This window comes from Rattus norvegicus, chromosome 4, assembly GCF_036323735.1.
Source record: "Rattus norvegicus strain BN/NHsdMcwi chromosome 4, GRCr8, whole genome shotgun sequence".
Lineage (NCBI taxonomy): Eukaryota > Metazoa > Chordata > Mammalia > Rodentia > Muridae > Rattus > Rattus norvegicus.
Genome location: NC_086022.1, coordinates 147,925,536 through 147,939,468, shown reverse-complemented (window position 1 = coordinate 147,939,468; position 13,933 = coordinate 147,925,536). Strand labels below are relative to the sequence as shown.

General features: G+C 44.2%; 1 protein-coding gene across 1 annotated transcript; it reads right to left on the bottom strand.

Annotated features, from left to right (window-relative positions):
• Positions 1 to 6,166: 6,166 nt before the first annotated feature.
• Positions 6,167 to 13,912, bottom strand: LOC134486623 (uncharacterized). The gene is made up of 2 exons (XM_063286850.1): positions 13,444 to 13,912; positions 6,167 to 8,104 (listed from the first exon to the last, which is right to left on the bottom strand). Exon 2 carries the CDS (start codon positions 8,044 to 8,046, stop codon positions 6,301 to 6,303), a length of 1,746 nt encoding a protein of 581 aa, XP_063142920.1. The 5' UTR covers positions 8,047 to 8,104; positions 13,444 to 13,912; the 3' UTR covers positions 6,167 to 6,300.
• Between the last annotated feature and the right edge of the window lie 21 nt (positions 13,913 to 13,933).

Below are 13,933 nucleotides of genomic sequence, written 5' to 3'. Positions count from 1 at the left end.
CTCTTTTTCTTTTCAATATCTCTGTCTGTCTGTCTGTCTGTCTATTTATCTATCAGTCTGTCTTTTGACAAGGTGTACTACTATTCCTGTGCCCATGACATTTCCTAATCTCTATGTATCTCAACTGCTGCAAATTGTAAAAAATCTGTCCCAGACCCGGTTCTTTTTATAGCTAGATCTGAGCAGCTCAACAAGCCCTTTTATTTTAGAGGTGCCTTAATATGAAAGGTTTTACTTTAACATGTTTTGAAGAATACCTAATAGATTCAAAGAAACTTACTGAAAAAGCATCCCCTTTGTTGTAAGTCAGGGGTGGCCTGTTTTTAAAATGATCACATGTGGACATCAATGTCTTTGAAAAGTGCATCATCTTACATATAGTTCCAACCCTTGAGAGACTGAAGCAGTAGGATTGCCCTCAGTTTGACTCCAGCCTGGGCTACAGAAGGGGACTCTCTTAAAACAAAACTAAATTCAAATAAGTATTTGCTTTCTGGCCTCAGCCTCTGGTATCAGGCACCATATTGATACCCAGCAAGAGCTAGCCTAACATTCACAAACTCCTTTTAAAGGATGGATGATAGCAGCTGACAAAGATGCTGTACCTGGAAGCACAGACAAGAATATTATGGCCTTCGAGCCTGGAGCACCTTGCAGTCTTAGCTACATTAACGAATGGTTAATCTCAGGTGGTTCTACTGGTACCCACCCAATGAGAGTGGCCAGCACCTCTGAGCCTCCATACTGCATCTGCTACTCTGCCCTGAAGCCATTCTAAGATTGACAGGTCCTGCCCAAAGGGTTGGAGAACCAGTGACCTTCAGGCTTACAAAAGGGAGAAACTACAGACATCTATTGAGGGGGTGCTGTATCCCTAGGGCTGACAAGAAAGCTAAGGCTGTTTAGAAGTACATCTGACATGGATACCAAAGTTTGAGAGGATCTTTTTTTTTTTGATTAATAAACCTGTGTCCAGGAAAACGTTATTGATTTCTGTTGTTGTTTTTGAAACATGGTCTTACTCTGTATAGTTCAGGTTGGTCTTAGTCTTGATTCTGCTGCCTTAGCTTCTCAAGACCTGGGATTACAGGTGAGCCAACGATGATTTTTTTCCTCTAAAAAAAATGTTTTAGCACAAAGCTTAAACAAAAAGTAACAATAAAACCCAGGGATGAGTGTGATGGTGTGCACCTGTGATACAGGTGTAATACAGGTGGTGTAATACAGGTGTGCACCTGTGATCCCATCACTCAAGACACTGAGGAAGAAGGATTGAGAGTTTCAGGCTAGTTTTAGCTACATAGCAAATTAGTATATGGAAAGATAAAATATCCAAACTGTTCAAACTTGCATTCAAGGAATCTCCCAAATCTCGAACTCCATTTCCAAAAATTCTCCTTTTCTTTCAGTTTTGGGTGCTTTTGTTTGTTTTGAGACAGAGTTTCCTGTACTTCAGGTTAGACTCAACTCCCGAAGTAGCCGACAATAGGCAACCTTGAACTTCTGTCCCTCCCACCGTTACCTCCTGAGTGCTGGAGGTCCAGGCCTGCACTATGGGGATTTTAGGAGGGGATAAAGCCCAGGGTTCTGTGAATGCAAGGCAGAAACCTGCCGAACGAACTACATTCATAACCTCTTTTTGTTCTCTCCCTCCCTTCCTGTGTGTATGTGACTTCTGTGATCTCACTTTGCCATTTCTCTATTCTTTTTTTTTTTTCTTTTTCTTTTTTTTTTTTTTTTTTCGGAGCTGGGGACCGAACCCAGGGCCTTGCACTTCCTAGGCAAGCGCTCTACCACTGAGCTAAATCCCCAACCCCATTTCTCTATTCTTTGTAGAGTCCATAAAGCAAATATTTTCTCTAAAGGGGCAGTACATGGGCTAGTGCCCTAGGCCAGGATTTCACAAATGTAAGGCATCCATTGGCTGTCATTGAGATGTTGATCTCAAGACTCAGTTGCCCTTAGTCGGATTCAGTCCTTTCAATGCTTGCCACTGTTAGCTCACTGTGGCTAATATAAGAGTCAAAAAAAAAAAAAAACAAACCCAAAACAGATCCATTTTTTTTCCATTAATTTAGTTATGTGTGTGCCCTGGTGTATGTGGAAGACAGAGGACAACTTTATTGAAATTGATTTTCTCCTTCCACTATGTGGGTCCTTGGGTCAACCTCAGGACAGCAGGCTTGGTGGCAAGCTGTCCTAGAACTCACTATGTAAACCAGGCTGGCCTCAAACTCACAGAGCTCTTCCTACCTCTGCCTCCCCAGTGCTAAGATTAAAGGCATGGGTCACCACGTGGGCTTAAAAAGAATGTACTTTTTTTAAAAGTCAAAATGGTTGCAGACTGGTTAACATAATTAGAGATTTTACTGACAGAGGTAAACTGCTACACAGACATCATCTGGAGAACTGAGTTCACCAGAAGGAGCAGAGGAAACCAGACAGAATCTGAGACTGTCTTACAAGGTTTGAGAAGTATTTTCAGTTTGCCTCTTGACATAATCATTCCAATGGACTTTTAAAATTTACAACCACCATGCTGCAAACACCCTGGCCAGCAGATCTGCATGGGGCAAGGGGAAAGAAGTTCAGTTAACATGATTCGGTAGCTGGTGCTGGCTCAAGCTTCTAGAGTCTGACACCAGGCTGTTAATTTAGGCCTACTTAAGTAGCATAATTTAGGAGAAAACTTCCTGGTGATAATTAACTCGATCTTGTGTGTACAACAGAGTTTAAGACTTAACTACATTGAAACTCTTTGTAAAAGTCCATGTGACCTCTTCCGTAAAGATGGGTTCTATTGACCCAGAAACAATGCTCAGATAAGGGTCTAGGGAGAATGACTGAGGTAAACACAAAAGTCTGTGGGAGTCAGGTGTGGCCTGGCCCTGCAGATGGCACAGAGATCCTGAGGCTGTTAACCACATGCATTTCCGGCCTCCTGGGAAGAAAACAGGTTATATGTGTCTTTTGAAGAGACAACCCTCGGTATTTAACATTCCTAGTTTCCCTAGCACTTAATCTGCAAGCACAAGGATCCAGTGCTCTCTGTACCAGGTGTGGGTCAGATTTAGAATACTAGATTTGCCTCAGTCTCCTCCAACTGCCTCCAAGGTGCCAAGCATTTGAAGTAGCCACTTCTCGTTATAGGACTCCAAGATCAAGTCCAAGGTGGGATCACTGCTTCCATGTGGCTGAGCCTGCATTTTCCAAGTTGCCAGTCTATTCTCCACCTGCATCAAACTGTCTCTGCAGTTATCTGACCCTTGTTTATGTTATCTTGTGTGTTTATCGGCTTTTTTTCTCAAGTTATTTTATTTCCAGTGACGTGTCTGTGTATGTGTGTATGTACACATGAGTGTACTGTGCGGGGAGGCCAGCAGAGGGCGCTGGACCCCCCAGAGCTGAGTTACAGGTGGTTGTGCAGCCATGACATGGGTGCTGGGAACCAAACTTAGGTCCTCTGCAAGAGCAGTAAATGCTCTTAACTGCTGAGCCATCATCATAGCTGCCATCAATACATCTTACTCCTTGAGAGGTCACAAAATCGTGACATTCTAATCATGTTTGTATATTTATTAGCAGGATTTAACTTTAAAGGCAACACTGGGCAGGGGTAGGAGGAGGCAGTGAGATGGGTCAGTGGTAAAAGTGCTTGCTGGGAGAGCTGGGCTATCAACTACTTAATCCCTGAAACCCAAGCAAAGGTGGATGGAGAGGAGAGAACCATCTCCACAGAATTGTTCTCTTACCTCCACACATGAATCGGAGTACATGTATACATGCACACACACACACACACACACACACACACACACACACACACACACTCACCATTGAAAACCCAACTTCTTCTTTTTTTTTTTTTTAAAGATTTATTTATCTTTTATTTATGTAAGTACACTGTCGCTGTCTTCAGACGCACCAGAAGAGGGCATCAGTTCCCATTACAGATGGTTGTGAGCCACCATGTGGTTGCTGGGAATTGAACTCAGGACCTCTGGAAGAGCAGTCAGTGCCCTTAACCGCTGAGCCATCTCTCCAGCCCCGAAAACCCAACTTCTTATCAACTATTCGATCATTCTGAAATATGTAGGATAATTAAAACAAGATAAAAACTTGACATCTCCCCCTTTATTTACCTGGGTTTTTGTTTGTTTTTGCAGTATGGTTGCCCAGTCTTATTGTATCTTGTTAGGCCACGTTCAGAGGATATCCTTGGGAGGTCTGCTCTTTGGGTTTTGTTTGTTTGTTTGTTTTTAAGGTAAACAGAAGAAGAGTTGTTCTGAGGAAGAAGGCAGGGGAAGAGGGACTAGGAGGAGTGGAGGGGAACCTGTAGTAGGGATGTAATGTGTAAGAGAAGAAGAGTTAAACAATAAATAAATAGGAGCTGGAGGGATGGCTCAGTGGTTAAGAACACGGACTGCTCTTCCAGAGGTCCTGAGTTCATATCCCAGCAACCACATGGTGGCTCACAACCATCTATAATGAGATCAGATGCCCTCTTCTGGTGTGTCTGGAGACAGCTACAGTATACACACACACACGTATATGAATGTCTTTTAAAAAATAGATGAACAGGGTTTGGGGATTTAGCTCAGTGGTAGAGTCCTTGCCTAGCAAGCGCAAGGCCCTGAGTTCGGTCCCCAGCTCCGAAAAAAAGAAAAAAGAAAAAAAAAGAGACTTGTCTTATTTAATGGTCGATGTGGGATGGCCTAGCCCACTGTGGGGAGCCCTTTAATAATGTTATATGGAAAGCTGCTACTCTAGGAGAAATATATAGTTTAAATGGAGTTACCCTATAATGGGGGATAATGCCTCCCCCTGATGCCATTGGCTATCAAATAAAATGCCCAGTGCTAAGTATGGGTTTTGAGTTATTTGTCAGTCCCATTGACCCCCTGTAAATTGTGTTTAAATGTAATTTAATAACTTTAATAGTTATTAACATGACCCAGCCAGTCCCCCATTAATCGAGGCAGAGTCCTAAGGATTTTTTAAAAGGTCAGCTTTAGTACAATTACTGAGCAAATTACCCCTAATCTATTTTCTATATGTGAAACTGTTAATTCCTCAGGTGTGCTCCCCAATACTTGCTGTTTAAGTCTCTGCCTTTGTTATTTCTGCCCCACCAGTCTATCTTCAGGGGGCATTTTACTCATGTGCTCCTGGACCATCATGAAGACCTCCTGCTCTGTTTCTTTCTCTTTCTCCCTCCTCTTTCTTCCTCCTCTTTCTCATTCTCTTCTTTCTTCTCATGATCTCTACCTAGGGACCCCAGCCTGAAGCTCTGCCTACCTCTATTCTCCCCAGTAAATGGCTGTAGCCACTTTTATTCACCTAATAGCTTTAAATTGGGAAGCAATGTTTACATAACAAAGGCAGATGTAAGAGAGAACTTGTTCCTCTGGAAGGAACCAGATCTTGGGGTTCCAAATTTAGCATTTGTATACACAGTACCAGACCAACCCCCAACGTTATAGGCTATTGCCATTGCTTTCCAGAATTTGCTGGTGTGACCCTATTGTTTAAGACACACCCTACATCTGAGTCACAAGACATGGTGGAACCTGTCAAGTCCCACCTGGAAGCTCATTTCTGACTAGCTTTCATAGTTGTGGTGGTTTGAATACAAAATGGCCCCATAGGCTCATAGGTGTCGCACCCACCTCTTCCGGCAAGGAAGACGCAACACGGTTGGATTCTTCTCAACAGCCTTTACTGCAGGAGACCTTCTTTGTTGATACAGGGAGGCAGCGGCAGCCAGCCCTAAGTGTTACAGCTCCAAGTGTTACAGCTCCAAGTGTTACAGCTTTAAGTGTTACCGCTCAGCTTATATACACAACAGTATGCTAATCTTCTTTCAGGGATTGGTGGGGCACGAGTCACCCCACTGCCATCCCAGCTACTTGTCCTCCAGAGATTGGCGAGGCATGAACTCCCATTTAGCATAGTACCGCCCCAGCCAGACTGACGTCAGGTGCAAAACTCCACGCATGCTCAGTACTGTTGTTAGGAGGGCGCCAGATTCACCTCATTATCATACAGCTGTCGCACCGCTCCCTACATCTCCCCCTTTTTTGTTTAATAAAATGACTGGTCTAGATCTGGGTGTCACGTCAATCTTGTCATTGCTCCTGTCTTAGGTCGTTCCTGACGATGACTCGGCCTTACCCGTCGTTGGGTCACCCTATCGCCACCGGGCCCGTGACTTAGGTTGGTCCGAGCTCGAGGAAAGTTGCCTGTCTCTGGATACAATGACCCCACATGACTGTGACAAAAATGATCTAGGGCGAACTCTTAATCTTTCAAAGAGGCCAGCCATACATTGGGAGAAGCACCATTGTCAATGGCAGTCATAGCCTGGTAAACAACCGCTTTGTGTCTGGCATGTTCTCTTTTTAAACGGCCAATAAGCCAGAGACATACTCCGCATCCCAGGAGGACAATAGCTCCCCAGGCAAACATGCCCGCCCACTCCTTAAAAAAGGAGAAAGCATTGGTAATCCATGAGGTAAAGTCTTCATTTGTGATGGGGTCCAGCCTAGTGCTGTTGAGGACAGCAATCTGCATCAGCAATTGTCTGGATAGTTGCTCTGCTTTCATGGACCAGTTTCCTTTCAGATAATTTGAGATTTCTTTGCTCTGTTGAGAATGCTGAGAAAAGTTGGCTTGCAAAGGAGTAATGCATAAACCTCTTAGGGAGGAAACGCAAGACAGCTGTGTCATATGATATAGTGCTTCAATTTGTTCTTGAACTAAATCTATCCTTTGATTGGCTAATAGAAGGCCAGATGCCAAATGAGTATTAAATTCTTCTTGTATCTCTAGCGCCATTGCAGTTCTTTCTACAATCTGATTGACAGTCTCAGCCGTCTGTATTTGATTGGTCATAGCAATTGCAGCTGTGGTAGCTGCGGCAGCAGACAGCACGATGGCTGAAATTATGGCTGCCGTAATTCCAAAATCTCTTTTGGTTCTCAGCAAATTGAGAATAGGAAAACTATCTGGGTTTGCCTCCACTGGGATTGGCACAAAGGAGGGAATCTTAACCATCACTGCGGTGTCATTGTTGCCATCCCAGCATTCAGCTAAATAGCAGACTACATCAGAGCTATTACAATTTAAAACACCATTGCTGACATTAGTGCTTATCAGAAAGAAAAAGGGTGATCTAACACATACTGAAGTACTAGTGGCAGTATTATGTTCCAAGAGGTTATTATATTGAATATTGGTCAACCTGGTATCATTTTTTCTGGTAGCCGAAACATTATACAGCGTGAAGTTCTCACCCATCAACCTAGCAAAGGGGGTCAGGGATGTATATGCCCCTTGCTCATTGGACAGCACCCATTGAAACCAAGGCCAGAGATTATGCTTGCCAGTCTTATTCTCCCCCCAGTCATACTGTACATGGCCAAGAGGAGGGGAAAATTCAAATCCCAGTAGGAATTGTTTTGTTCTATGGAATGGACTCTGACATGGGGTAAAATTAGGTGGAAACTCTTGATGCGGGGGGCAAGCGGGTAAGACTCTACGACGGGTAGAGCTATTCTGTGCATAGTTACCTTGCCCTGGGCGTGATGGAACACTACAATTATGCATCACAATTAGTGTTGTAATGTTCAGATCAGCAGAACTATCGACTGACATGTCCTCGCTGGGTGAAGAGACTCCCTGGGCAATTTGACTCAAAGCAGCCAGGATGATCCCGGTGTTCATTGTGCTGTCACTTATAGGATTCAACCAATTAGCTAACATGGCTCTACGTAACCAAATACAGGGCAGGGAAGAGTCTTTAATGGTAAAACATAAGGTATGCAACAGAGAAACGTTAGTGGCGGCATACCGTTGGGGCATTTCTCCAGTTGGCACTATACAAGGAACATCACGCAAACAGGAGGTAGAGAAAAAGGTTGGTAAAACAGTAGAATTGCTATGGACTGGCATGGGTACTGGCCAGGATCTGGCAATAGCCCACAGGGTGATCGAATTAACCTGTATTATCATTCCCAGTAGCAATAGTAGGGTTCGTAGTCTCATCTTCAGAAGGCAATTTTCGAGTCAAGCGCTCAGGTACCCAAATTGGATTTTCTTGATTCTGCGGAAAAACACAAACAGCTCCCCTAGATCTCGAGATCACGGGATCTGGGCCACACCATTTATCAGTTAAGATATCCTTCCACTTTACTTCTGCATTAGTTATAGGTGTAGTAGCAGCATGGCGATCCGCAGCACAGCGGCCATGCGCATCCAAAACTAAGAAATTTAGAGTAAAAAGAGCTAAAGAAAGTTGTTCTTTTGGTGTTCGGCTGCTGGCAATTCCCTCTTTTTGTTTTTTTATCAGCTCTTTTAAGGTACGATGTACTCTTTCCACAATTCCTTGACCTTGGGGATTGTATGGCAATCCTGTAGTATGTTTGACCTGCATTGTCTGGAAAATGCCTGAAAGGACTTTGCAATGTAGGCAGGCCCATTGTCCGTCTTGAGACTATCAGGCTTTCCCCAGGCTGCCCATGCCTCTAAGCAATGGCTAATGGCATTACGAGCCTTTTCACCAGTCATCAGAGTAGCATGTATAATACCAGAACATGTATCAACAGAAACATGAGCATATTTTAAATTTCCAAATTGAGATATGTGTGTGACATCCATCTGCCAAAGTTTTAGCGGGATCAGACCACGAGGGTTAATCCCTACATGAGGAGGGTGGTGAAATTGAACACAATTCTGGCAACTTAACACCACATCACGAGCTGCAGCTCTAGAGATTTTAAATTTTTGTTGAAGAGTAAAGGCAGGTACATGAAACTTTTGATGAAATTCTCTAGCGAGATCAACCGGAGCAGCATGAAAAATAAACTCTCTACGAGTACTAGCATCCACCAGGGCATTATTACTGGTCATGGGACCAGGCAAATTAGTATGGGCTCGAATATGTTGTATGAAAAATTTATTTTTTCTGGCCCAAATCAAATTTTGTAATTCTAAAAGAATTTGACATACAGTACTAGTCGACCGAATTGGCCCTGCAATTTCAAGTGAGCGTACCGCATTAACCACATAAGCAGAGTCAGAAATTAAATTAAAAGAATCATGAAATCTTTTGAAAACTTCCAATACAATTTTACATTCTGTAATTTGGGGGGTACCTGGACTATATTGAATTAATACTGGTTCTTGAGAATCAACCATATAGGCACCTACACCGGTTTTGGAGCCATCTGTATAAATATCTAATGCTCCAGACAAAGGCTCTGAGGCAGTGATCTTAGGAAAGATCACTGGATGTTCAGTAAAAAATTGTAGCAACGGATCCTTAGGATAATGATTGTCAAACTCTCCATCAAAACTACAGCGCAATATGGCCCAATCATCTATCAATGCACACAATGTTTCTACCTGAGCAGTTGTATATGGTATAATAATTTTCTTTGGTGAAATACCAAAATGCTGAATGCAAGATTTAACACCTAACACAGCAAGCTGTGCAACAGCAGAAGGGTAATATTCAAGGGTTTTATTAGGAGAAATATGGGGATAAATCCAAAGAAGTGGACCTTGTTGCCATAATACTCCTGTAGGTTGACGAAAAGTTCTCAGTATACACAAAAGCAGATCTTCCTCTTCCTTATACCTTTTTAGTATTGCCTTTTCTAGTCTTTCTTCTACTTTCCTCAAGGATAATCGTGCTTCCTTGGTTAAAACACGGGGTGAAGTAAGCTGAGAATCCCCTTTCAGGATCTCATAAAGTGGTTGTAAATCTACATTGGGCATTTTTATATAGGGTCGAATCCAATTTATGCTTCCTAGTAATTTTTGAAAGTCATTTAATGTTTTTAAATGGTCTTTTCGTAATTCAATTTTTTGAGGAGAAATACTATGAGGAGTGATTTTTGTTCCTAAGTATTCTCCCATTTGGCCCATTTGGACTTTTTCAGGTGCTATGCACAATTGGTTGCTTTCAAGCGCCTTAACCACTTTCGCATAAGCTACTTCCAGGGTGCCATGATCTTTAGCAGAAAGCAAGATATCATCCATGAAATGAATCATTCTTAATTTTGGGAATTGGTCACGTACAGGCCGTAGGGCCTGTCCTACATAAAGTTGACACATAGTAGGACTATTTGCCATACCTTGAGGTAAGACCACCCACTGATAGCGCTTATCAGGTTCCTCATTATTCATAGATGGCAAAGTAAATGCAAATCGCACGCTATCTTGTGGAGCAAGAGGGATAGAAAAAAGCAATCTTTAATATCAATAATAATAATAGGCCATTCAGCAGGAATGCTGGAGAGTAACGGTTATACCTTTCTGTATGGGACCCATTATTTGCATTTGAGAATTAATAGCTCTTAGATCATGTAATAACCGCCATTTTCCTGACTTTTTCTTAATAACAAATATGGGCGTATTCCAAGGTGATCTGGATGGTTGAATATGTCCTAATTGTAATTGTTCGAATACTAATTCGGCAGCAGCAATTAATTTTTCAGAGGATAGAGGCCATTGAGGAACCCATAAAGGCTCCTCCGTTTTCCATGTAATGGGTATTCCCCCCTCAACGGCCCCTAGGAAAAACCCAGACCCGTCCTGTCATGTTTTTGTTTTGACAGTACTGGGTCAACTCGTCCTTGTAAGTTCTTTCCCAGACCCTTTCTAGGCACGTAACCCATTTTTGCCATCATATCCTGGACTTGTGGGGAGTAATCATTTGTTAGTCTCATGTCCAGCTCTACCAAAACATCTCTGCCCCACAGCGTTACTGGAATGTCTATAACATAAGGAGTGATCTTTCCTGATCTCCCTTCTGTATCTCTCCACGTCAATTCTTTTGAGCTCATTAAAGGAGCCATTTCGTACCCTAAACCACGTAGGGCCTGAGACGATGTTTGTGTAGGCCATCTGGGTGGCCAGTCATGAGCAGAGATAATACTACGATCTGCTCCAGTATCCAATAGACCAAGGAATGAACGTCCCTCCACAGTCAATGTTAACATTGGACGATCACTCAGTTCCAATGAGATAAAGGCAAATCGGGAACCTGTAGATCCCAAGCCCCTATCCCTTCTAATCCTATTTTCAGCAGGAAAGCGCTTATGTAAGCTGGGCAGAAGCAGCATTTGAGCGATTCTGTCTCCAGGGGAAATGGCAGTGACACCCTGGGGGGAGGCTACCAGCACTTTTACTGTACCTAAATAATCAGGATCAATTACTCCGGGCACAATCTGCAAACCGTCCAGGGCAGAGGAGGAGCATCCCAACAAAAGCCCAACTGTATCTTTAGGGAGGGGTCCTCTAAAATCTGTATCTACAGGCTGCACTCCCATTTGGGGGGTCAGTACGAGTCTGGTGGTGGAGTGGAGGTCCAGTCCTGCGGAGCCTTTAACGGCTCTCCTTGGTCTTTCGGGTGGCGAAGGAAAGGCCAAGGCCTCTGATTGTCCTGTCCTTGTCTGTCGCCCTGCAGAGCCCCATATATTTGAGGGCCCTGGGGACGTGGGCCCCGTTGTCCGTTTTTTGGCTGTGCACCACCATATCCTGTCACTAGGGGTCGGCCATCCAAGTCTTTCACAGATCGACACTCATTTGCCCAGTGGTTTCCCTTCTTACATCGTGGACATAGTCCAGGCTGCTTGGATCTATTGCTAATTTTCCCCTTACTCCTTTCAGGGCACTGTTTTCGATAATGCCCTTTACGGCCACATTGGAAACAGGTATCCGTGGTAGTGGTTTTCCCTAATTGTACCACAGCTGCCGCTAGACCAGCATTAGTCAATGGTCCTCCCAGTTCCCTGCAGACTTTCATCCAAATCTCTAAACCTTTATGTTTGTATGGTGTTATGGCATTCCTACATTCTTTTGTACATTGCTCATATACCAGCTGTTTAATGAGCGGCATGGCTGCATCAGGGTCTCCGAAGATCTTGGTAGCGGCCTCTACCATGCGGGCCACAAAGTCTGAAAACGGCTCTGTAGGTCCTTGCAGAACCTTGGTAAGGTTCCCGGAGACTGCGCCCCTATTAGGCAGTGCTTTCCATGCCTTGATGGCTACTCCATTAATTTGGCTATAAACTTGCTCTGGATAACTGGTCTGGTCCAGAGCGAATCTCCCTAGACCCAATAGCATGTCAGCATCCCAATGTCTCTGAGGGTCTGCTCCTGAGGCCAGATTAATGGCGGCCTGAGCATTAGCATGTTCAAAAAGATAAGATTTCCAATCCAAGTATTGACCTGAGGAGAGGCAGGCCTTAGCCAGACTCCCCCAATCCCCAGGGGTGAGGCAATACCTAGCAAGAGCCTCAACTTGAGCCACAACAAAAGCTGCACTGACCCCATAAGTTCTAACCGATTCTGCCAATTGCTTTATAGTCTTAAAGTCAACGGGTTCATGATATTGTTGCCCATTGGCGTCCAAAAATACTGGGAAACTTAATCCCATTTCTCTCCATACCTCTGGGCAAAAGGAAGTACCTTTTGCAGGCCTCACCATGCTTATATGTTGAGGGTTGTACGGAGATGCGGTTGGTATAACTACCTTTTTGCCTAATTGTCTGCCTCCTTGCCACGTGGTGTTAGCGTGTGGCCAGTCCGGATCACATCTCTCCCCCTCATACTGAGCAGCCTCTTCCTCAAGGTCAGCCTCACCATCCTCACTAAGCTCTGACTCATCTGACATTTCTAAAGTCAAGGCTTTTAAGGAGGGATATATCTTATCTATTTCCTGGTCCTGATTATCTCCTTTTTTTATCTCTGCCTTCTCTCTGTTCCTTTTGTCTCCTTTTCTTTTCCTTTCTTTCTTTGGGACCTTTTCTCCCTCTGACATACTTTCTTGATGCTCTGCAAGGATTCTCTGACCTGTTCTAACGACTTCCTCACGTCGCTTATCCTCTAAACAAGCGCGGACTATTTGCCAAAGAGGCTTTGATCTGGGTCTAAGCTTGCCCTCTGTGGCTTCTTTATCTAGATCCCTTCCCAATTTGTCCCATGCTCGCAAGGTAAGAGATCCTGACACTATAAACCACGGAGCACAACGATCGCATTCATCAAGAAAACTTGACAGGATTTTCCTTTCAACTTTGAGCTTACGCCGATTAAGGAGCTCCTGGAGAGCTGTCAGGAGTGGGCTGGAATGTGAGCTTCCCATACTCAATGAACTTATTTGCAAGCGGTTTTTTAGCAAGCTGGCCTGTTTGTTTATACCCAACTCCGTAGCCTGGCACCTGTTGGCTACTCCGAGCAAGTGCACTCCCGTCCGGGACGGTGGCAATTCAAAAGAAAGCAAACACACAACACAAAGACGAAAAGAAACAAAATTATAAAACCTGCCCACAAAGGATCAACTTGAAACAACATCGCTGCAGACCGCAGACCTTTTAGCCTCTAACCCAAGGCTCCCATCGTCTCTGCTCACCTCCAGAGAACTTTATGGTCCCTTACCGGGAACTTTTCCGACGTCACTCCTCCTGAAGCTGAAGAGTTCTGAGATCCACGAGGATGTCCTCGTCCCCGTACGGGCCACCACTTTGTCGCGCCCACCTCTTCCGGCAAGGAAGACGCAACACGGTTGGATTCTTCTCAACAGCCTTTACTGCAGGAGACCTTCTTTGTTGATACAGGGAGGCAGCGGCAGCCAGCCCTAAGTGTTACAGCTCCAAGTGTTACAGCTCCAAGTGTTACAGCTTTAAGTGTTACCGCTCAGCTTATATACACAACAGTATGCTAATCTTCTTTCAGGGATTGGTGGGGCACGAGTCACCCCACTGCCATCCCAGCTACTTGTCCTCCAGAGATTGGCAAGGCATGAACTCCCATTTAGCATAGTACCGCCCCAGCCAGACTGACGTCAGGTGCAAAACTCCACGCATGCTCAGTACTGTTGTTAGGAGGGCGCCAGATTCACCTCATTATCATACAGCTGTCGCGCCGC